Source organism: Rhinolophus sinicus, linkage group LG03 (assembly GCF_036562045.2).
Source record: "Rhinolophus sinicus isolate RSC01 linkage group LG03, ASM3656204v1, whole genome shotgun sequence".
Classification (NCBI taxonomy): domain Eukaryota; kingdom Metazoa; phylum Chordata; class Mammalia; order Chiroptera; family Rhinolophidae; genus Rhinolophus; species Rhinolophus sinicus.
In genome coordinates this window covers 71,584,988-71,606,755 of record NC_133753.1, presented here as the reverse complement: position 1 = coordinate 71,606,755, position 21,768 = coordinate 71,584,988, and the positions used below count along the sequence as shown (strand labels likewise).

Below are 21,768 nucleotides of genomic sequence, written 5' to 3'. Positions count from 1 at the left end.
TAAATGCGATGCAAGGTTGTCAAGTAAATGTTATGGCAAGCTGAGCGGACACTATATTGAAAAATGTAAATATTAGGTACAGATTGATGGCAACACCTGACATAGACATCACTTGAATAAATCAAACAGGGCTATTTGTCTGAAAAGGACAGAATAAAGTCAGTTCACTCAGAGATGAAAAAATTTTCCAATTCACACAGAAATACAAACATCTTGACTCCAACACCTGCATCATTACTGAAAACTCTAAATAAGTGACAACCATATTAGACTCCATGCAAATATAACAGTGTCTCTCAGTCTACCCTAGTTGTACTCATAAGCAAGTACAGAGACCCTCCTTGAGCAAAGGTACCTCATGTGTCTAAGGGTTATACAATGCACAATACTACTGCGGGATACAGTTAGGTTCTCTTAGGCACCTCTTTTATTCTGTCCAGGCTAGTATATTCTGGTCTGAGAACATTACTAAACCCAGTATTGTGGAAACATAACAAAGATCCTTGGGAGTCCTGCTAACAAGCCCTTACACCAGCCATACAGTAATCCTAAAGTGAAGTGTCAGTAGATAGAAAATATTTTGGAAGCTGGACATCCAGAAAGAATGGAAAATTTAGGGAAAGGAAAAAAAAAAAGGAAGATTGGCAGAAAATTACTATTACCACAATCCCATCTTTGTTTTTTGTGTCTTTAAATGAATGGTTTTTATACATTTGTGAGGAAGGAGGTAGAGATGGTAGAGTGAGCATCCAAGGAAACCTAAGAACTTTCTCCTATCCCTGAAAATTCAGACACACACATACTCTTGCATTTCAGGGGCTTCACAGGATCCATGAAGCCCCTGAACATCCTATCTATGGATGTCCCGAGTGAGAACCATCCCACCTCCAAAACAAACATACCTAAAACAACCACTGTGCCAAATATCAACTTTATCCCCTATGGAAATTAAATTATTTTCATACTTTGATGGATTTAGTGGGATACTAACAATGGTGGTAGCTATATGTTATTATTATTTGGGGGAGGGGGAGGCGGAGCAGTGGGGATTAATACTGTGAACTTGAATTGACCTTAGACAACCTTTGATGGGTAAAAAGGACACTTGATAGAACTAGAACAGGTTGGGCTATATGTAAAGTAGTATTGTATTCCTACTACTCTTTTATTATAAAATTATAGCAGGAGCTCAGGTAGAAAGAGTTCAAAATAAAATAGGAAAAGGAAAGACTAAGGTTGGAATCAAGTAGCTGACAAGAAAATGGCACAAAAAACATGAATAACAGAAGCAGAGAAAGAGAACAAGAAGAAAAGAGACTGGCAAGCACGATAAAGTAAGCTTCCTAAAATGAACAAACTCAGAAGGGAAGTGAAAGTGAAAGCCAGATGGAATAGTGCGGGTTCTTTGACCTAAAACAAGAACATAAAAGCAGATTAATCCCAAACAATATCAAATCAAATTTAGTCCAAAATTTAAAATGTGGCAAAAAAAATTACAGACAGCAAATTTTTCCTTTTTATTAAAATCCAAATTTACAATGACAGAAAAACCAGGCAGTTAGCCAATGTTTGTTCAAAGGTGTCGCTTAGAAACAAAAGGTAATAATGAAAAGCAGAGGCCTATTTACAAGAAAAAAGGCAATGCAAATCTAAGCCAAATAAATTTATACAGAAAGCAAAGCACAGAATGAACGGTTCTATTCCCCCCATTTGCTTTAAAGATGGCAGCGAGTGACATGATCTCTGTCTCTATTTCTATTAGTAATCAACAAACAAAATGGGAATTGGCTAAAAAATATTTGAAGACTGTGTTCTTCCTTTGCTTCTGAAAAATCTGAGGAGACAGACATGTATCCATGTATCCTGGAAAGCATTGATCTAATTCATCAAGAAAGCACACTAATTTATTAATGTGAAAAGATTTCTAAGATATATCAAGATAAAATAAAATAGCAAGATGCAGAACAGTACATATAACATGATAACTTCTATGTTTAATAATAAGAGGAGAAAAAATAAGAATATGTACTTTTATTTGTTTATATACTTTTAAATCCTGGAAGAACACACAAGAAACTAATGAAAGTGGTTACCAGTGTGGTGGGGAAGAAAAGGCAAATGGAAGACAGGATGAAGGCAAAATTTCTCACTGTATACATTTAATGTTGCTTAATTTTTTAGCTATGTGATTACATCACCTATTCAAAATTTTATCTAAACAAAGAGAAAACTACTAATTTGACTTAAATATATATTTTCATTTCTAAATTCTTTCACTTTTGACTTTACATTTTATTTTATAACAGCATATTCTTTTAAACACTACAAAAGACCTCAACCTGGTTAACAAATAAGTACTTGCCACCAATTGTGCTATTCAATACAGCTAGTTGGGGGTGAAAGTAATTCTACCATCAAAACAAGCCTTCCTACTTCTAGTTAAACTTCAATCCATCAAAACACTACCGTGTGATTTTCACCTATCAGTCCTTAGTTTAAAAGCCTTCGATGGCTGGCCATCTGACCTCGAGAATAAGATTCTTACTCCTCAGCCTGGAATCAGAGCCCAAAACAATCTGGTCCCTCTGCACCTTACCTCCCACTGCTCCCATTCATGATTTCTTCAATTTAACCATTTCAATCTTTAAATGATTAAACATTTCCTGAATTTGCCTGCATGTAGTGCCTTCTGCCCCTTCCTCTTCACCTCTCTTTCCTGTAAAACTTAACTCAAGTCTCACCAATCCCTTTCCCACTCCCCATCCAGTGATGGTTCTCTCCTCCGAATTCCTATAGCACAAGCCATCATTGGCACTTAAGCATATGTGATTTTTCACACATTATTGTAGTCTTTTTCCAAAAAGTTAGTCCCTCTTACAGTTCAGTGGAGAAAGCCGATTCTAAACAATGACAATATAACATATAAAAAGATTAAAAGTAGGCATAGAGGGCACAACTAATTCAGCCTTGTTTTTCCTTTTATGCATATATCCTGTCTCCCATCTAGATTGCAAGCATTTTGTCTTATTACCAATTTATGGTATGGTTTTTAGGACAGTGTTCTATTTGAAGTACATGATTAATAAACATTATTAACGTTAATAGAGATGACTGTGACAGGGCCAGGGAAGAAAGCCTAACTTGATGGAAAGTGTGTTTTGACACCTATCATGAGATTCAGGAAAAACAACCCATTTTGCAGGCATTCTGCAGGCCCCTCTGGAGAACAGTCTCATCACAGTCTCATCAGGAGAACTAGCCTTCTCTAGGTGGCCCTCCCAGACCTATCTCCCTGGACTTTGTGCTTTTCTTCTCAGGCTCACCTAAACTGATACATTCAGTTTAGGTGGGTTGTTTGGCACTTTGAAACTGGACGTCTTTGACAAATGAAATGTGGTTTATCCATACACGGGAATATTATTTGGTCATACAAAGGAAGTACTGATACATACTACATCTTGGATGAAACTTGAAAACATTATGCTAAGTGAAAGAAACCAGTAACAAAAGTCCACATGATTCCATGTATTTTTCCATTCATATGAAAGTCCAAAATAATTCAATCTATAGAGACAGAAAGTAGATTAGTGGTGGGTTGGGCTGTTGGGGGAAGCAGAGTGACAGCTAAAAGGTACAAGATTTCCTTTTGATGTGATGAAAATGTTCTAAAATTGACTGTGGCGGTGATTGCACTTATCTGTGAATATACTCAAAACCATTGAATTACACACTTTAAATGTGTACATTTTATTATATGTGAATTGCATCTCAGTAAAGCTTTTTTTGTTTTGTTTTTTCTTTCTTTATAGTATAGTAAAGCTGTTTTTAAAAAGAAATTGCAGACACTGTGTTCATGTTTTCTCTCCACATGCCATATACTCCCTCAAACCTAGGATTCTAGTGAATTAACTTAGAATTAATACTTATCACCTATAATTAAATGACTATTACTTACCCATAGCTACTTTCCTTGTTACACCTCTTGGTTTGTATTATAAAAAATGTACAATTTTCTTTCGTCACCATGGGGGTATATTTAATGCTGTAATATGAATATAGTAATATGTACACTTGATATATGTATATACACATAAAGTAGGTAAGTCCTACTTTTTCTACTTCAGTTTAGAACCAAGGAATTAGACTACTGCATTAGGACATCAAATGCATAATCTCCATGAAGCTACTTGTAGGGTTCTATCATGAAACTCAACACCCTCTGCAAAGTAAATGTGCAAACCCATTTACTAAATCTAAAAATGCCCTTAAATATTCAAGTCTTGTCCGATGTTTTTCAGGTGGCACCATTCTGATGCCTGATCCTTCTCACCAAGAGGCAACTCAGGGGGTAAGAAATCTAGGCACCAAATGCAGTCCTCCTTTGACCTCCAAAAACCTGTCTGCCAATGTCTCATTAGAGCCCTCCATGTCCTCTATTCTGGTCACACCTGTTGTAACAATGACCCATGAACATGCCTAGTGCTTTTCATAGCTCTGTGCTTTTCTCGCCCTGATATGAAAACCTCTTCCTCCCTTCCATCCTTTAAGGCCAAGCTCAAAGTTTTCTATACAACTTTACCTAAACAACCAATCCTCATGGTCCATGTATACAATCAGTTCGTCCTTTGGGCTCCCATCACATGTGACTTGTACCTATTTTATACCGCATTATAGTAATAGATAATGGTTTTATAAATGTATCTCTCTTAAGATTGCAGGGCACTTGAGAAAATACCATTTTTAGGCTCTCAGTTCAACATTATTATCTTAGGCAAAGTGTTATATAGACATTCAATAACTTGATTAAAAAGAAATGTCTATAAACATCTCATTAGATGAACAAGTTACAGTTGCGTATATATCTAGAAGATGTACAGCGCTTTCCTCTACACCAGCTCTCTGAGAGACAAATGACAGCTGTTACAGACTGCCTAAAGAGCCAGGTAGGGTTTTAGAGCTGGGTGGAGGTACAAGAACTGATGAAAGGAAGAGTGGTGACAGGGCCATTCCAGGATGCTTTTTCTTTGTGGTGGGCTCAGCTAACGTAGGTCAGTTATCAAGGATGATTTGAAAGATTTCAAAAGCTTTCCATCCAAAATGCCTCTTCCATATTATACTACTAATAATTGAAATGTCACCTCTACTAGAGGCTCATCCAGTACCACCCTTTCTACAAAGGCAAATAGGCCTGGGAGGGTAGTGTGGTTTTCAAACACGCCAGCCTGCTGAATGCAAGTGGAGCCCAAATAGTGCGGTGAGCCAAAAAAGGGCCATGTTGGCTGCTGCATCACAGGGAAGTTCTGACCCAGCAAAAGTGAAAGAAAGACTAGAACCAGAACAGAAGCAACAGGGGGAAAGGTAGTGCTCCAAGAGAAGAAGCTTGAGTAGGAGTCAATGTCACAGGTTGCCTGGGGTTGGCAGGACTCTACTCAGCAGTGAAGTGGCTGGCAGCACATAAAGGGGTATTTGCCACTGCACTGTCAGAATGGAGTGAAGGAGGGTATAAGTTCTGACAATTAAGTTCAAGAACTTGTTGCAACGATGTTGCTAACTGTTTTTGGTATCAGAGGGATTATTCATTATGAATTTGCACCAACTAGAGAAACAGTTAACCAAGTTTAGTATTTGGAAGTGCCGAAAGGACTGCATGAAAAAGTTAGACAAGCTGAAGTTTTCACCACCAATTCATGGCTCTTGCATCACAATACACCAGCTCACACGGCATTGTCTGTGAGGAAGTTTTTAGCCAGTAAACACATAACTGTACTGGAACACGCTCCCTACTCAACTGATCTGGATCCCAATGACTTCTTTCCTTACCTGAAGAAAAAGGAAATATGGAAAGGAAGACATTTTAATGACATTAAGGGCATCAGGGTACTATGATGACAACTCTGATGGTCATTCCAGGAAAAGAGTTCCCAAATTGCTTTGAAGAGTGGATTAGGCACAGACGTTGATGCATAGCTACCCAAGGAGAGTACTTAGAAGCTGACCATAGTGATATTCAGCAATGAGGTATGTAGCACTTTTTCTAGGATGAGTTCGTAAATTTAATTGTCCGACCTTGTATAGTTGCCATCAATTATGGAAGACGTTAGAGTAGTGGAGAGAGGGAAATCAAGAGGAAATATAATTCGGGCACAAGAAGGAACTAGCAACAATGGAATAGAAGGAACAGAAATGAAGATCCATGAACTGATACAGATATTCAGGAGAGAGTAGACAGGGAGCGAAACAATCAGAAGGCAAGGGACAGAGAGACAAGACTGGTCTGAGGGAAGCAGCTATCACGTGCCCAAAGCTAGCCCTTCCTTCCTTATCATCTTGTAACATCTGTATCTTTTATCATCTTGTCTTTTCTTCATTCTTTCCTGAATTCATACATGACCTCATCTCAGTTCTTAGCTACTTGTCTGGGAAGCAGATAGTCACACAAGACTATGGTCTCGCAGCCTTTCATGCCAATCACGGCCTATAAGCAGCCCTCTGCCAAATGACACAAAAATGAAGAAATTATTTCATCTTTCTCTTTATTCTAAAAATACAGGTATGATAATATCAAAGTACAAGAAATATTGGGCTGGTCCTTGTATGGTTTCTCATACTTTGGGGAGGCTGCACTGAACCCCCTGGAATGTGACAGCATTATCTCAAAAAGCTAGCAGAAACTACTAACGTGTCAAGTTCAACAGCACATAGGAAATCCTGTGAATATCATAGACGTGTAGTAGGGCTTGGTTTGGGCTCCGGCTCTTGTGAAAGAAGGGCAGTGGAAACTGTTTTGAAAAGACAATTGAGCAAGAGGACTCAGCACCAGAAAAGTGTGGTGGAAGTGGGTGGAAAGTGAAGGACGGGAATTTTCCTCTTTTCTGCTACTAGCTGAAGGCAGAGGCACATGACCCCAGCAAGGGGCCAAACTAGACAGCAAGCAGCTGCTTGGATCCCATAAGGGAGAGGCCAGACAATCCCAGGGCTGGTTAAGGAGCAGGGTCAGGAATGCTAGCCATCAGAATGGAGACAAACTGTTCCAGTTTCTGTGCAGCTTGCTTCCCGGCCTCTAGTACTTCCAAGTGGTTGGCTTTCTCTCGGCTTTCATAATCCGTGACGACCTTGTTAGTGATGAGGGAGAAGCCAAAGACTCGAAGTCCACAGTGCCTTGCCACTATAACTTCTGGTACTGTACTCATGCCTGGTGGGGAGAAAGAGGAAACCAAGGGTCAGCATCCTCAAATGGCTCTTTTGCTCACCTCTTAGCCCAATTGCTATTCATCACCTCATTGGCAATTTGGCATCTCAAAACACAACCAAAGAAGCAGATAAATTAGTGTCAAGCTTAGACTGTTCTATATTGCTTAAAAGAGTAGGGCTTCAGCGGGCCTTACACATTTCCTGTAAATATTACCATTGCGATGCTTTATTTCCGTATCTGATTGTGGTAATTTTGAAGTCAGTTCTAATGATGTAGTCCCATTTCCAGCCAGAGGTACAGAAGGTGGTTATGATGTTTGGTAGAATAATCCTTAGACAGTTATCAAATGACGGATAGGACATCAGCAGGACACCTGTTAAAGTCCTTGATGCTACAACACACCAAACCTCACCACCGTGATATCTTTCTAGAAATAAGTTTAATTTAGTCTTCCCTTATGTCCGATCCTCTCTGAACCCACTATCACGTCGGCAATCTTTTACTCCTTCCCTCTCTGTTTTACCAGATCCCTCCCGCTTCAAGCGTCCCTCTGGCACATCCCCCTTCTCACCGACAGCATCTGCACCCAGCATTTTCAGCATACGACACTCTGCCACAGTCTCAAAGTTGGGGCCTGCCAACACAACGTAGGTGCCTTCCTGTAGCTCTCTCTGCTCCTTCATTTGTTTCCAGACACTGTGAGCCTTCTGCCTCATCTCCCGGTCGTAGGCGTCAGACATGGCAGGAAAACGAACTCCAAACCTAGGTCACAGGGTGGCTTCTCTCAGATGAATCGCATACAATGAGCCCACTCCTAACTCCCAAACAAGGCTTTAATCCCCCATCTACAAACAAAGGAGCAAACACGTACCTCTCATCATTGGGCCCTATGAGAGCATTCTCGCCCCCAAAACCAGGTAGGTTGATGTGATCGCGGATCAACATGATGTCTCCCACCTCAAACTTGGGGTTGAGCCCTCCAGCTGCATTGGTGACCACCAGGGTGTGCACACCCAGAAGGTGGAACACCCTCACTGGGAAGGTCACCTTAGAAGCAAACGATGACACATCAGAAAGTGTTCTTTGAAATTGCATCAGTCCGCCACGCAGATATGCATGATCTACATCATGAACGGAGGGGACCAAAAATCTGCACAGCCCAGGTAGTTCGGCAATAAAGTAGGAGAGCTCGCCGCCCCCTCCCCTTCTTCCACATGCAACCAGGCTTATGCCCCTATTTACCTTCCAGAGTGGGTAGCCTTCATACATGTGGAACCGGCCCTGCATCATCACACAGGCTTTGCCATTCAGGAACCCAAACACCAGTCGACCAGCGTGACCTGGCACTGAATACAAAGAAAGAAAGGGAAATGAATGGCATGATGTTTTCCTATAACACATACCCATTGAGAACCTACTGTGAGCCAGCTCACTATGCTTCACGTGGGAGGGTGTCATTAGGCAAAAGAAGACATTGTTATCTCCACTTTCAGAAAGTTTAAGTCTGGTGGATACAGAAATTAATCAGAAACTTACAAGTAAGTGTATAAGGACATCCCGAGATTAGCGCGATGGGGGTAAACATGTTCAAAGTGAACATATATCAAAGGAAAGAAGGAAAGGCTTTCTAAAGTCATTTCAAATGAATGAGAGGCCAAACTGCAAGAGCTCAAAGTAAAAAAAATATGGAGTGAGTGAGTACTAATGAATGCAGTAATTATAGACCCTTTTGCAGACTTTCCAAAATTCTCAAGATGTGTATTCTTATCTATTACCTTAACTAAACTGAATGCGTCCTCACTCCCGAAAGGGAGTTCATGGTCTATTCTGCTTCCTAAAGAGGCTGCTGAGCAAGGGAAAAGGGCTGAGTTTGGAGCCATACAAGGCTCTTCCAGTATGACCCACATACAGTCCTGTGGGATTACAAGCCCAAGATGAAGCACGCAGGGGCACAGGAGTGCAAAGGGGACTCCCCGCAGACATAACCATCATTACTATTTCCCTTCTCTGATATTTCTCCTCTAACGGGCATGGCCAACCTAGCCTTCAAGGAATGGATGCTCTGGGAAATGGACCAAGAGGAAGAGCTGAGAGATACTCAGAGATATAGGAGTTTATTTAAAATAAAAAATTACTAGTAATAGGGACACAGTTTGGAAACCTAAAGAGAGTAAAAACAATAAGATGATAAAGCTTAAAAAAATTAATTTGCTATCACTTAGTGTAGCGCCCTTCTCATCAGGGCTACAAGGGCAGGTGGAGGTGATATCACTGCTATCTCCCTTAGAAAACTTGGCTCTCCCTCTCTCTTTTCAGTATTTCCTTCTCCAACCCCCATTCCACTTCCCTGCTCTGGCCTCCCAGTCTTGCTTCGAAGAAACTGAAAAAACTGAGAAAAGTCATAACTCTCCAGGGAAAAGAGGAAGTAAAGTAGAAGTCCAAAGATGTATAAAATTAACCAAGGTAAGTTTATTACCTGAGAAATTAATAAGTAAAGCAAATAAACTACCTTTGCCCTTTGCTTGCCACTGTGTCTCTGGCCCCTTTCCAAACTTTAGCTGTAGATCTTTCCAGCTGCTATTGGGATACTGGATACATAATCCTCAGAGCTCCCCTGTGCCTAGGGGACATCTGCCCTTTCCCCGATCCAAAGGGTCAGTGTATCAGGTCTGTGTATTTGCGCATTATTTGCAAGAATGCAGTAGTCTGTATGTTCATCTGTTGCTGTGCAGTAGCGTGGTCCTTATCCTAGGATGGAGCTAGAGCAGGGAAAAGGCAGGAGGACGTAGGTCAGGGGAGGCCCGACTTTGTCGTGGGAGGTTATAGGCACTGCTTTTTCCATTTAAGCTGCAGAGTCATAGTAATGAGATGGGTGTGTGAGTGTGTAGTGATCCTGGTGTGTATAGGGGAGGCATTATAGAGATTAAGGAGCCCTGAGTATTAAAGCATAAGAAATATGACATCGAATAATACCACTAGGGACACAGGCCACCTATCTAGAAGGGGAATTCTAGAAGGGAAATTTCTTTAAGTCATTCTGGTTGGCACTGGTCTTTATCCCTCTCCTACAACAGTTGTTTTTAGTCCAGTGCTACAGAGGATAACCAGGTCTGGGCACAGAAGCACTGCCCTCCCATCAGAATCCCATCAGTACCCCTCAGTCCCATCCCTCTCCCCTCCTGCCAGTACCTGTACTTTGGGGAAAGTTTGGTATCTCACTGTAGTCAAAGGCCTGCGTCTGAGTTAATTTATTAGTCAGGCCTCCTAACCCAGAACCACAGATCACTGCCACTTGAGGTCGGTGCTTGGTGTGGGACAGGAGCCACTCTGCAGTGTTCTTACAATCTTCATATGTGAATCTAGGAAAAAAGAACAGTCATGGTGAGTCTTGCTCCCATCCCAAGGGAATCATAGAACAATGACCTTTAGTGCAGACAGGCTGGCAGGTATTCCGAGGTGGCAGGGGATGGAGAAGCTGGCCAACGACCTGCTCCAGAGGGGAGGTTCCTCTTGTTCAGGAGAGGCCACACTAAGCTCACCCACCAACCCATCCACTCCTCTTTCTGAATCAGACCCATTGAAAGTCTGAAATGAAATTTTTTCCAGCTATCCCAAAACATCACTGACAAGGTCTTTATACCTATGGATTGATATTAAACTCAGGACCTCCTTCCCCAAAAAATTTATTCCAGAGCCTGACAAAGTTAATGACGTCTATGTTTCCACCACCAGCCCCAACTCCAGTTTTACTACCACTGTCAGGGTTGATGGCTGTCCTTATGACAAAGATTTAGAGAGGAAGGGGCCACAGAGTCTACAGAAGGACAGTCGAAATAATCAAATCAAAGAAGGTAAAGAGCCCCCCTATCTTATAGGCTTGGTTTTAAAATTATTTAAAACTTGTTGCTAATAAGTTGCAAAGTCCTATGACTCCACAAATCATGGTTCATTTAGCCCCACAGCTCTTGAGTCTTTCTTTCACTTTCTCCTCTGCTGTGTTCTCCCTGCCTTCTCCCATCTTCCCTTCTCTTCAAAGTTCTTTGACCTTCAGAGACCTTAGGACATGCACATACCCAGAACCTGTATATGCCCAAAAAGAAACCTAGAAGTTTTCTCACAAGTCCAGACCAATTATCTCAAATTCATCTGGAAAGACCAAAGATTGAAGTGAGAAAAAATTGAGAACTGCAACTGGAGTTGTGACAGAGCTGAACACAACTACCCAGCTTGCAGAGGAAATCCTTTCTTTCAAAAGCAGAGCCTTTGAAACCAGATGACTCTGCAATACAATACAGTGGGCTACCCTCAGGAAAATAGCTGGGTAAGAGACAAGGGTAGGGGCCACCGGACATGGAGAAGAGAAGCAGTAAAGTGGTAAGAAAAGTTAATCAAATAGCATCCCCAAAGACGCGCAAAGGAAAAGAAAGCACTGTGAAGCCCTGGACACCTAGCATATCTAGCCACAGCTCATATGAAGTCCTCATTGGCCATCAGTCCCCCAGGAACACCCTGGATCCCTGAGCATGCAAAAGCCAGTGGTCCCCACACAGGACACATGGACTGCCATATCCTGGACCAACGCAGAGAGAAGGGTTTTCAAAGCTGTGAGGTGGGGTTGGGGAGGGGGGGAGTGGGCAGGGTCTGTTGCTCAGTTCACTGAATAAGGATTGCCTTTTCTCCTTGGACACTCCAGCCCAAGTTTATTGGACCTCCAATTAGGAGGGGAGAGGTGTTGCCCCGGACGTGAGCAACCTCTTCTCTGAAGGAGGGACTCTAGATATGGTCATCAAAGTACCTCAGGGCTTTACCAAGACTCTAGAATGGAATCTGTGAAGAGCTATGGGGTGGGAAGACCCTGTGTGTGTGTGTGTGTGTTGGGGGGGTGGGGTATGTCTCCCTCTACACGCACCCCAAACACGCCCGCGTGAACATACACACATACCGGTTCCTTTTTCGAGTAGACTACACTGTACTATCCCGTCCCTGTCCTGCTCCGGTGGCGCCACCCCAACTGATTCCCACTTGCGCCCCTGCCGGCGCTGACCGCCCCATTGCTGTGCCGCCTTGTTCCAGACACCGGGCTCCGCGCCAGGCCTTTCTGCATCTTCAGGGCACTCGCTCCCTCTCCCGCCCAGAATGCCAGGTTTCCAGGGCACGGTGACAGCCATTTCCGCTCCCCAGGGGCCTCCGGGATTCCCCAACCCTGGAGGCCGCCTCACCGGTTCTCCATGGTCCCGCGGACGCCCTGTCGATGAGCCGGCCCTTCTCCGCGAGGTTCTGCTCGGATGACTTGAGCTGCTGTCGCCGAGGCTGGTCCGCACCGTTAGAGCGCTGTTTGACGAGTGCAGTGTCTTTCCCCAGCCCGGGAGTCCCAGCCAATGGTAGCCGAGCACGCGGGCCCGCCCCATCTCCACGGTGACACACCCCTTTCCAATCGCGGGAGGCTGGACTCTAAACCTAATCTGAGTTCTTGCCAGCGCCGGATCATTTCCCGTATCCCACACGCCAACCCCGACGCAGGGACGGGTAAGGAGGGCATCCAGCATTTCTTCTCTGTACCCATTCCCGCAGATCCCGGTTTTCAGGCAAGGAAGCCTATGTGGGAAGAGGACTAGAAGTGGGAGGGAACCGCCCCCAGCTCCACCCATCTGTCTGCAACCCCGTTTCCGGGTTGTGTGTGCAGCAAACCCTGAGGTTTAAAAAGAGAAAATGTTAAACCTTAGATCGTGCAACCCCAGAATAAAATTAAGCCTGTGTCTGAGTTGTTTCCTGGACAAAGGAAACAGGGCAACCGTCGCAACACTGCAAACCTGGAGGTTACAGGACTGGGGAGAACATAACAGGTCTAGATCTAGGCCCAGATGGAGAAAAGAAAATGCTCAGGCCTATAGAATTAGTGGATTCTCCACACTGACAAGGGGTGGGGATGAGACTGACACTCCCTTGTTTTCAATACTGGATCAAAATAATTCCCGGATCCAAGCAATTCCGGTAACCAGAAAGTCTCCACCCAAGATGAAAATTCCTGGAAACAGAATTACATAATGTGATGTTTTTGTAATAGTTCAGCTATTTCCTCTCCCTACTTTTACCAGCTTAAAAGTTCTGTGACAGAATGACACTGTATAATGTTTTTGTATAAATTCAGCAATTACCTCTCCCCACTTTTACAAGTTTAACCAGCCTCACAGTAATATCACAAATCAATGGTCCTTGCTTAGCTATTGGAGTCCTCCACCTGTTTCCATTCTCCTAAACTCTAATTTTCCAGGTTGCCATTTTACCCCTTACCATGACCCAACCACCCTTTCCCAACCTGTTTCTATCTCATTTATGTAAGAAATGTTTCTTGAGGATCAACTATGTATCAGAACTGTTCTAGTACGAGGGGCATAACAGTAAAGACAGTGTACATAAAGAAAAAAGTAATATGTATAAAGCACGAAAACCAGTACCAAATAAATGTTTTATTCTATCATCCATATTGTTATTACTGATATTATTATTACTATTCTTATTCATCCGTATTTTTACCAAAGATAACAACAGTGTGAAGTAAAGTAAATTTTAGTGATCTTGATAATGAAGACTGTGAACAACTGCAACATCGAAAGCATGATTTTAAGTGATGGGTAAGATCAGTCATAGGTAAAAATCAGCTCCAGGAAATATCTAGCCAAGTTGATTGCTGAAAGCCTTGTTTTTCTAACACCCCAAATGCAATCCAGTTTACACAAACGTCAACATTAGAACATCGTTATATCTCAGAAAGTGCAAACAGTTAGTAATTTCAATGGTCTCTGTGTAAAGTAAGTGTATGCAAACTGAAAGAAGATGAGCTGCAATATATCAACAAAATGAAAATTGGGCGACAGGCTCAATCTTCTGTAGTGTTTTTCCAGCACCATGTGGGGAAGAGTATATATAAAGTATATATAAAGTATATATATAGTATATATAAAGTAGTATATATAAAGATTCCTGACACCAAAGAAATGTACTGTTATGTGACAAGCAAGGACAGTTTACAGACCCTCCCTACCTTAGTCAGGGTGACAAGCTTCAGAACTACACGACAGACTTTATTCTGAATTCAAGCTCAGCAACCAACGTTCTGCATAATCACGTGAACCCCCAGTCACTTTAATCTCACCAATGGCCCAGAGAGGAGTCTGTCCTGCCAGGCTCAACAGGCCTCCTCAGACCACAGCATTATCTTGTGATCTGTTCAACAAGAGGGCCCAGGCTCTAGGTCGCATTAAACCCTGCCTGGGGTGCTGTCCTGCCCCTAACCTTGGTTTGTTTATATCTCTTTCTGCTTTCCTCACAGGTTTTGACCTGTAAAGGGTACAGACCCAGGTGCTGTGTGTGTGTGCATTTGCTGCACTTGTGAGCACTGGTACACAGCACGTACCAAATGGTCAAAAATATAAAATGTATAGTAAGTGTGTATTATATTTCTCTGGGTCACATTAACCTAAAAATAAAAGGCCAAAGTGAGAGGAGACAAACAAGTGTTTGAGACCTAAAAAAGGAGCTATTCAGGAAGCACTGATTCAGGCATAAATCCAAATTCAAAATGAAAGGAAGGGATATTTATGAGAAAAGTGGAGAGCAGAATGTAAGCTGATGAGGACCTTGCAGCCTGCAAGGTCATTCAAGGGAAGCCTCGCCTCAACTTCTTCCCCTAGAAAGAACAAGATAACACAAATTACAGTCACAGGCATACAAACTTACATATTCACAGAACAGTATGTTCTTCCAATACTTGCTTGTTCTACTAATACTAGCTGTATAGGCAATTGTTCTAAGACTGTAAAAACCGTGTGTGAAATAAAAACTGCTCCACTGCTCCACCATCCGTGGACAGTGGACATCTGATCCCAGCTTTCCTGTCTCTGTGTCTTTCTTAATCTCCCACCCTTCCCCCTCAGGCCTAGCCCTCCTGGCCGTGCGGGTCACGGCAAGTGGCGTCTGAACAGGGACCTGAGTATGGGAAGAAGAAACGGTGTAGCGCCCACCCGAGCAGGTGAGGAGACTCCCCTTGAGGTTATATAGAGAGGAGGGGAGCAAGTTAAGTTTAATTGGGAGTAAAACATGGGATAGCATGGGCCCAAAGAAAGGGACGTCTTTGCGCAAATGCTAAAGGCTATGCTTAAGGCTCGTGGCTGTAGTATTCGCTCAGGCCAGGTAATGGAATTCCTGTCTTTTATACAGGAGACATGCCCTTGGTTCCCCGAAGAGGGCACGGTCAATTCCGCTACATGGGAGAGAGTGGGGCAGCAGCTCCGTGACCGCTTCACAGCTGAAGGTCCCTCTAAGTTTCCCATCCCCACCTTTGTGCTTTGGAACTTAGTGAAGGAGTCACTTGACCCCTCAAGGAAGGTTTCAAGGTTACCATCCCCCTCAACACAGGGAGGACTCTCTCAGGTCTTACACCATGCAGTGGAGGGGTATGAGGCGTTGAAGCACTCTGGCTTTCCCTCGGTGCCGCCAGTACGAGATAAACAGTTATTGCTCGATTAGGAAAAAGAGCTTCAGGATGAGGAACAAAAATGTTATGACCTTCCCGAAACCTCCGGCCCTCAGGACTCTGATACAGAGGATGAGTCTTACCCTTAGGCCGACCTCCTTGGGGCCTTTGCTAAGCTCTCTTGTGGAGTGCTGCCACAAGCTACCTACCCCGAGCTGCTGCCCCGATCTTGGACACCAAACGTCCCCTTGCGCCTGCTCCCGGCCTCCTCTGGTCCCTATCCCTACATGCTCTGCTTTGCAAAGGGGTGTTTTCCAGGCTAGAGAAAGAGGGGGAGACACTCCCAGGCTATAATTGTACCCTATACCCAAAACCCACAACATTGACTATTCCAAAACTCAGATACCTGGCAGCTGGCGCTTGTCCAATTCCCTGCAAACATCCTGCCGCCATTTACTTACCTGTTTTTCTATCATGGGGCTCCCTCAAGTGATCAAAATGGACAATGGCCCTGCTTATAACAGTACAAAGTTTACAAAGTTCTGTGAACACACACAGGGTCAAGCCATTGTTCGACGTGCTAATTCCACATTAACAAAACAATTACAAAAACAAAAAGGGGGAGAAATAGGGACCCCCCACAGATACAATTAACAACAGCTATGTCTACTTTAAATTTTTTTAATTCTTCTGGTTCTAGCACAGAACCACACCTTAGCACAAAGCTACAGAAAGACATTTTAACAATCTCCATAGTCCTAAAGCCTTGGAGAATGTGCCCATTTGGTGGAAAGATATTCAAACTAATCAATCACAGTTAGGAACCTTGTTAACATGGGGGTGAGGTTATGCTTGTGTTTCTCCAGGACCGGAAGAACATCCTTTGTGGGTGCCCAGTGGGTATATTAAACCATATCATAAACAACGCACCGAAGACCAGCCTGACAGTCAACCGCGGGAAGAACCAAAAGATTTATTGGACTTTTAATTGCAGCTATTATGGGAATAATTGCTATAGCCACTGTAGCTGCCATTTCTGGAATAACTCTACACCAAACAGTACAGACCACTAAATTTGTACAAAAATGGCATGAAAATACTAGTAAATCTTGGAATCAACAAGTTAAGGTAGATCAGAAAAAATTAATGTTAGATTAGCTGACTTAGAAACTACTGTTGTATTTCTTGGTGATCAATTAAAAAATCTCCATACTATGATTACTTTAAAATGTGATTGGAATATATCTACCTATTGTGTAACCCCTTTCTCTTATAATCAACCTCGTATCCCTTGGTCTGAAGTATGAGCCTATCTCCTGGGACATATGCCCAATCTCACTGTGGACATTTCACAACTACAACAAGAAGTTGACCAGATGTCTAACGCCAAGCTTCAACTCCTCCCTGGAGAGGAGATACTTTCTGCAGCTACAAAAGGACTTTCTACTTTAAACCCTGTCAATTGGATAAAGACTTTAGGTGGAAGGTTTGCGGGTGCTATTGCTATTCTGTTTATTGTTTTATGTTTATTTTGTTTAGTCCTCAGAAGTGGACAACCAGCCCTCCGACAGACAATGAATAAAAAATCTACAAGGTCTGTGTTTTTCATATTTCAAAAACAAAAAGAAAAGGGGGAGATGTCAAGAACAGGATGTAGCTGACAAGGTCCTTGAAGCCTGCAAGGTCATCCAGAGAGGGCTTGCCTCAGCATCTTCCCCCAGAAAGAACAAGATAATACAGATACAGCCGCAGGGTATAAAACCTTACAAATACTCAGTACAGAGAGTCTCATGCCTAGCCCTCCTAATAAAAATAAGAGTCTGTGAGACTGATCCTTTCAGGGACTTTACTTCACCTTGTGCTTACACCTTACATTTCCCTGTTTGGCCCCAAAAGGATGTCTGGTTAGTCAATGACAGGTAAGATTCCTCAAGGAAGGAACAACCTATGACAGACACAGCTTCATAGGGGCCATCTGGAGAACTTGACCCCAAAAAGATGGCTGGTTAGTGAATGATGGGTAAGACTCCTCAAGGAAGGAACAATCTAAGACAGCCACAGTCGCATAAGGGTCATCTAAATACTCACGGGGTTGATAGAGGTGGACATAGATCCCCACCTTCCCCCTGGCTAGGAGAGCTTCTGCCTCTGTGGCTATATTCAATGATGTGAGTAATTCTTGATGTGATAACATCAGGTCTCCATCTATTCTTTTCAGTAAGTATCAACATAAAGGTTTTGTGCCCTGAAAGGGTACTATAACAATTACTATTACATTCATGACACTTTCGACAGACAAGGCCTAAATCTATTTTATTTTGGTTTAAATCTATTTTCCGATATGATATAGGAGACTCATAAACTGCAGCTTAAGCAAAAAAGAGAAGGGGGAGATGTGGAGAGCAGGATGTAAGCTGATAAGGACTGTGGGGACAGAGCCAGGAGTGCAGTTTCCAGGCTCTCATCCTCACGTGGAAAGGTGCTGGCTCAGGTAGTAAATGGCCATCAACTGTGATTGGATGGCCATCAGCTGTGGCTAGTTGGCCGTCAGCTGTAACCAGTGAGCCATTGGCCACTAATATAACTGCTGTGGCCACGCTAGCACCAAATGGGGGCCAGCAAGAAGATGGTGGCTGGCAGGGTGGATTGCAGTTAGCAAGTGAGGTTGGTTGGCAGAGAGAAGTGGACGGCGGGTTGCGGATCATGTGGCTCCTGCCTCCTGTGTCAACAACCCAGGTGCTAGCGAGAATATAGTGACATGACTCCCCTATCTATGCCTCCGTGGGTGTTCCTTTTTGGCCTCACCATATCCTACATTCTTATGTGGGGAGCGGGAGTAGAGACCCTGCCCGTCACCCTGAATGACAAATGGGTGCAGCGAGCAGGGTACAGTGCCGACCAAAGCTCTCCAAAGGGTGGTGGAGCAGTTTGTACGTATGAACACTCAGTCTCAGGAAGACCAGGAGGAGCAGCTGCTGGAGAGCTGGACCCCCATGGAGGGGTGGGAAGACGTGGACAGTTCTCCAACCAGCATAGGCTGGAGAAAGCGAAGGTCGTTTTGGCCGTGTGGGCTGGGAAGTTCTTGCTGAGGCAGCCCGGATGCGGGACTTGTCCCAGGAGGAAACACTTGCTGAGTCCTCCATGGGAGATGAGGGTGAGGTCAAGGTTGTCCCTCACCCCCAGGACAGCCCTGGCGAATGACTATGGACTATGGGGAATTGCCTTCTATCCCTAATTTAATGGATTGCTTGACTGTTTGCTTGGGAACTTACCACCATGTATTGGAACTGGCAGATTCCTTTTGTGTCTTGACTGGCCACCATCGAGAATATATAAGCATCTTGACTGTGAATCGCTGTTGTTCCAGCACAGTACCCTGAGAGACCCAGAGAGAGTGGCAGTGCCCTGAGAACCCTGGCTGAGTCCAGGAGTCTGGCTGTGCCCAGGGATAGTGGCAGTGCCCTGAGAAGCCCTGGCTGTGACTGGGGAGACACTGACGGTACCCTAAGAAGCCCAGGAAGTCTGGCTGTGCCCAGAAGGACTGATGGTGACCTGAGAAACCCTGGCTGTGTCCGGGGAGACTGGTGGTACCCTACGAAGCCCAGGAAGTCCCAGGATATTGCATTCACCTCCAGGCTCCTTGCACAGAGCCCCTTGTTGTCGCATAGATTGTGAGGTGAGACCCTGTAAGGATGGAGTGTGGGGACAGAGCCAGGAATGGTTTCCAGGCTCTCGGCCTCACGTGGAAAGGTGCTGGCTCAGGTAGTAAATGGCCATCAACTGTGATTGGATGGCTATCAGCTGTGGCTAGTTGGCTGTCAGCTATAACCAGTGAGCCATTGGCCACTAATATAACTGCCTGGCCTACGCTAGCAGCAAATGGGAGTTAGCAAGAAGATGGTGGCTGAGCTAGCAAGTGAGGATTGCAGAGAGGCATGGAGTATAGCGGTATGACTCCCCTATCTATGGCTCTGTGAGTGTTCCTTTTTGGCCTCACCATGTCCTGCGTTCTTATGTGGGGAGCAGGAGCTGAGTCCCTGCCTGACACCCTGCATGACAGGACCTTGCAGCCTGCAAGGTCTTTCAAGGGAGGCCTCGCCTCAACATCTTACCCTACAAAGAACAAGGTAATACAATTACAGCCACAGACATACAAACTTACATATTCACAGAACAGTATGTTCTTCCAATACTTGCTTGTTCTACTAATACTAGCTTGTATAGGCAATTGTTCTGTATAAAAACCATGTGAGAAATAAATACTGTGACACTGCTCCACCATCCATAGACAGTGGACCTCCTGATCCCAGCTTTCCTGTCTCTGTGTCTTTCTTAATCTTCCACCCTTCCCCCTCAGGCCTAGCCCTCCTGGCCGCAGGTTGCTGGCAAGAAAGGGAAGGGGAACAATTACATGAACAGAACGAATTTCAGTAGATGCAGATAAACTAATATAATGATGCTAATTTTAAAGAATGTTTTAAATTTTCAGTCCTGTAGTCATAATATATGCTTTCCTGTTATCTTTGGAAAAGGTTGTTTGGGATACAATGCTGTCTTAGGCCCAGTCTAAAGGTAATTTTGCCTAGTGTTAAGATTTAAAGGGTTTGAGGAATAAGGCAAGCAAGGCAGCCGCTGGCATGGCAATTCCAATTCTATTTTAAAGTGGCTCCGTTTATATTGCTTCTTCCAGCCATCTCAAGCCAAGTTCCCATACTCTATTCCTTTATGACCATTTTGATCTTCGATCTGTTTTCAGCGCCCAGTCTAGAGGTTCCCAATTTCTTATAGTATGCTTACTATCTCAGCATTTTTTTTACAGCACCCCTAGATCAAAAGAAATAAATACCTAACAGTTTTCCTTTTCAAGTAGTTGGTTCAATTGCTTAGCAACTTAGTTAACCACTGTTAAACAATACGTACAAGTTAGAAGAAATTTTTTACTTCAGAATCCACAAATAGTTACTAATGGAATGTATGTGCCATTGGGCACAGCAAAAATTCTCAGAATTTGGGATCAAACACTGCTACCCCCATTTCCTATCTGGGTTGATTTTCACACAATACCTATTTTTTATTTTTTTCTATATTTAAGGAGTGTGCAGCTCAGTGTGGCCCATCTGGGAATCAAATCGACAACTTTAGTGTTATCAGCACCACACTCTAACCAACTGAGCTAACCGGCCACACCCAGTACTTACTTTTACATCGCAGGGATCTCCTAAAATCTAGCTAACAAAGATATTTTGAAATCAAGGAATGTAGCACAACCTAATGTTCAAATTGTGAATTACATCGAGCTAAGTAGTTTTGCATGGTTTAGAGGAAATGTGGACTTTGCTGTGTTTCCTTTAAAATTTTTAAATATCCCGTGGTGCCTCTGTAAATTTGCACTTTGGCACAGATTCAGAATGCAAGCTGATAAGCACAAATAGTGCGGTGAGCCAAAAAAGGGTCATGTTGGATAATGTATCACAGGGAACTTCTGACGAAGCAAAAGTAAAGAGAAAGACTAGAACAAGAACAGAAGCAACAGGGTTTTCGAAAAGGCAGTGCTCCAAGGGAAGAAGCTGAGTAGGAGTCAATGTCACAGGTTGCCTGGGGTTGGCAGGAGTCTACCCTGCAGTGAAGTGGCTGGCACCAGATAAAGGGGTATTTGCCACTGCACTGTCAGAGATACAGAAGGCGGCTATGATGTTTGGTATAGTTACCATTCATTATAGAAGACGTTAGAGTAGTGGAGAGAGGGAAATCAAGAGGAAATATAATTCGGGCTCAAGAAGGAACTAGCAACAATGGAATAGAAGGAACAGAAATGAAGATCCATGAACTGATACAGATATTCAGGAGAGAGCAGACAGGGAGCGAAACAATCAGAAGGCAAGGGACAGAGAGACAAGACTGGTCTGAGGGAAGCGGCCATCACGTGCCCGAAGTTTGCCCTTCCTTCCTTATCATCTTGTAACATCTGTATCTTTTATCATCTTATCTTTTCTTCATTCTTTCCTCCATTCACACATGACTTCATTTCAGTTCTTAGCTACTTGTCTGGGAAGCAGATAGTCACACAAGACTATGGTCTTGCAGCCTTTCATGCCAATCACGG

The 21,768-nt window shown here is 43.5% G+C and overlaps 1 protein-coding gene and 1 long non-coding RNA gene across 2 annotated transcripts; one reads left to right on the top strand and one right to left on the bottom strand.

Annotated features, from left to right (window-relative positions):
• Nucleotides 1-3,845: 3,845 nt before the first annotated feature.
• LOC109438553 (purine nucleoside phosphorylase) lies at nt 3,846-12,744 on the bottom strand. The gene is made up of 6 exons (XM_074327952.1): nt 12,412-12,744; nt 10,382-10,551; nt 8,435-8,538; nt 8,064-8,239; nt 7,764-7,954; nt 3,846-7,192 (listed from the first exon to the last, which is right to left on the bottom strand). Exons 1-6 carry the CDS (start codon nt 12,420-12,422, stop codon nt 6,981-6,983), a joined length of 864 nt encoding a protein of 287 aa, XP_074184053.1. The 5' UTR covers nt 12,423-12,744; the 3' UTR covers nt 3,846-6,980.
• Nucleotides 12,745-14,978: 2,234 nt separating this feature from the next.
• LOC109438554 (uncharacterized) lies at nt 14,979-17,262 on the top strand. Its single transcript, XR_002136402.2, has 2 exons — nt 14,979-15,221; nt 16,532-17,262. It is a non-coding gene; the product is annotated as an uncharacterized LOC109438554 (long non-coding RNA).
• Nucleotides 17,263-21,768: the final 4,506 nt, after the last annotated feature.

What these genes read in the sequence shown, in the direction of transcription:
- LOC109438553 (XM_074327952.1), bottom strand. An exon ending in AAGGCTACCCACTCTGGAAG is followed by an intron (nt 8,240 to 8,434) that starts GTAAATAGGGGC and finishes TTTGCTTCTAAG; the next exon opens with GTGACCTTCCCAGTGAGGGT. An exon ending in ATAGGGCCCAATGATGAGAG is followed by an intron (nt 7,955 to 8,063) that starts GTACGTGTTTGC and finishes CCTGTGACCTAG; the next exon opens with GTTTGGAGTTCGTTTTCCTG.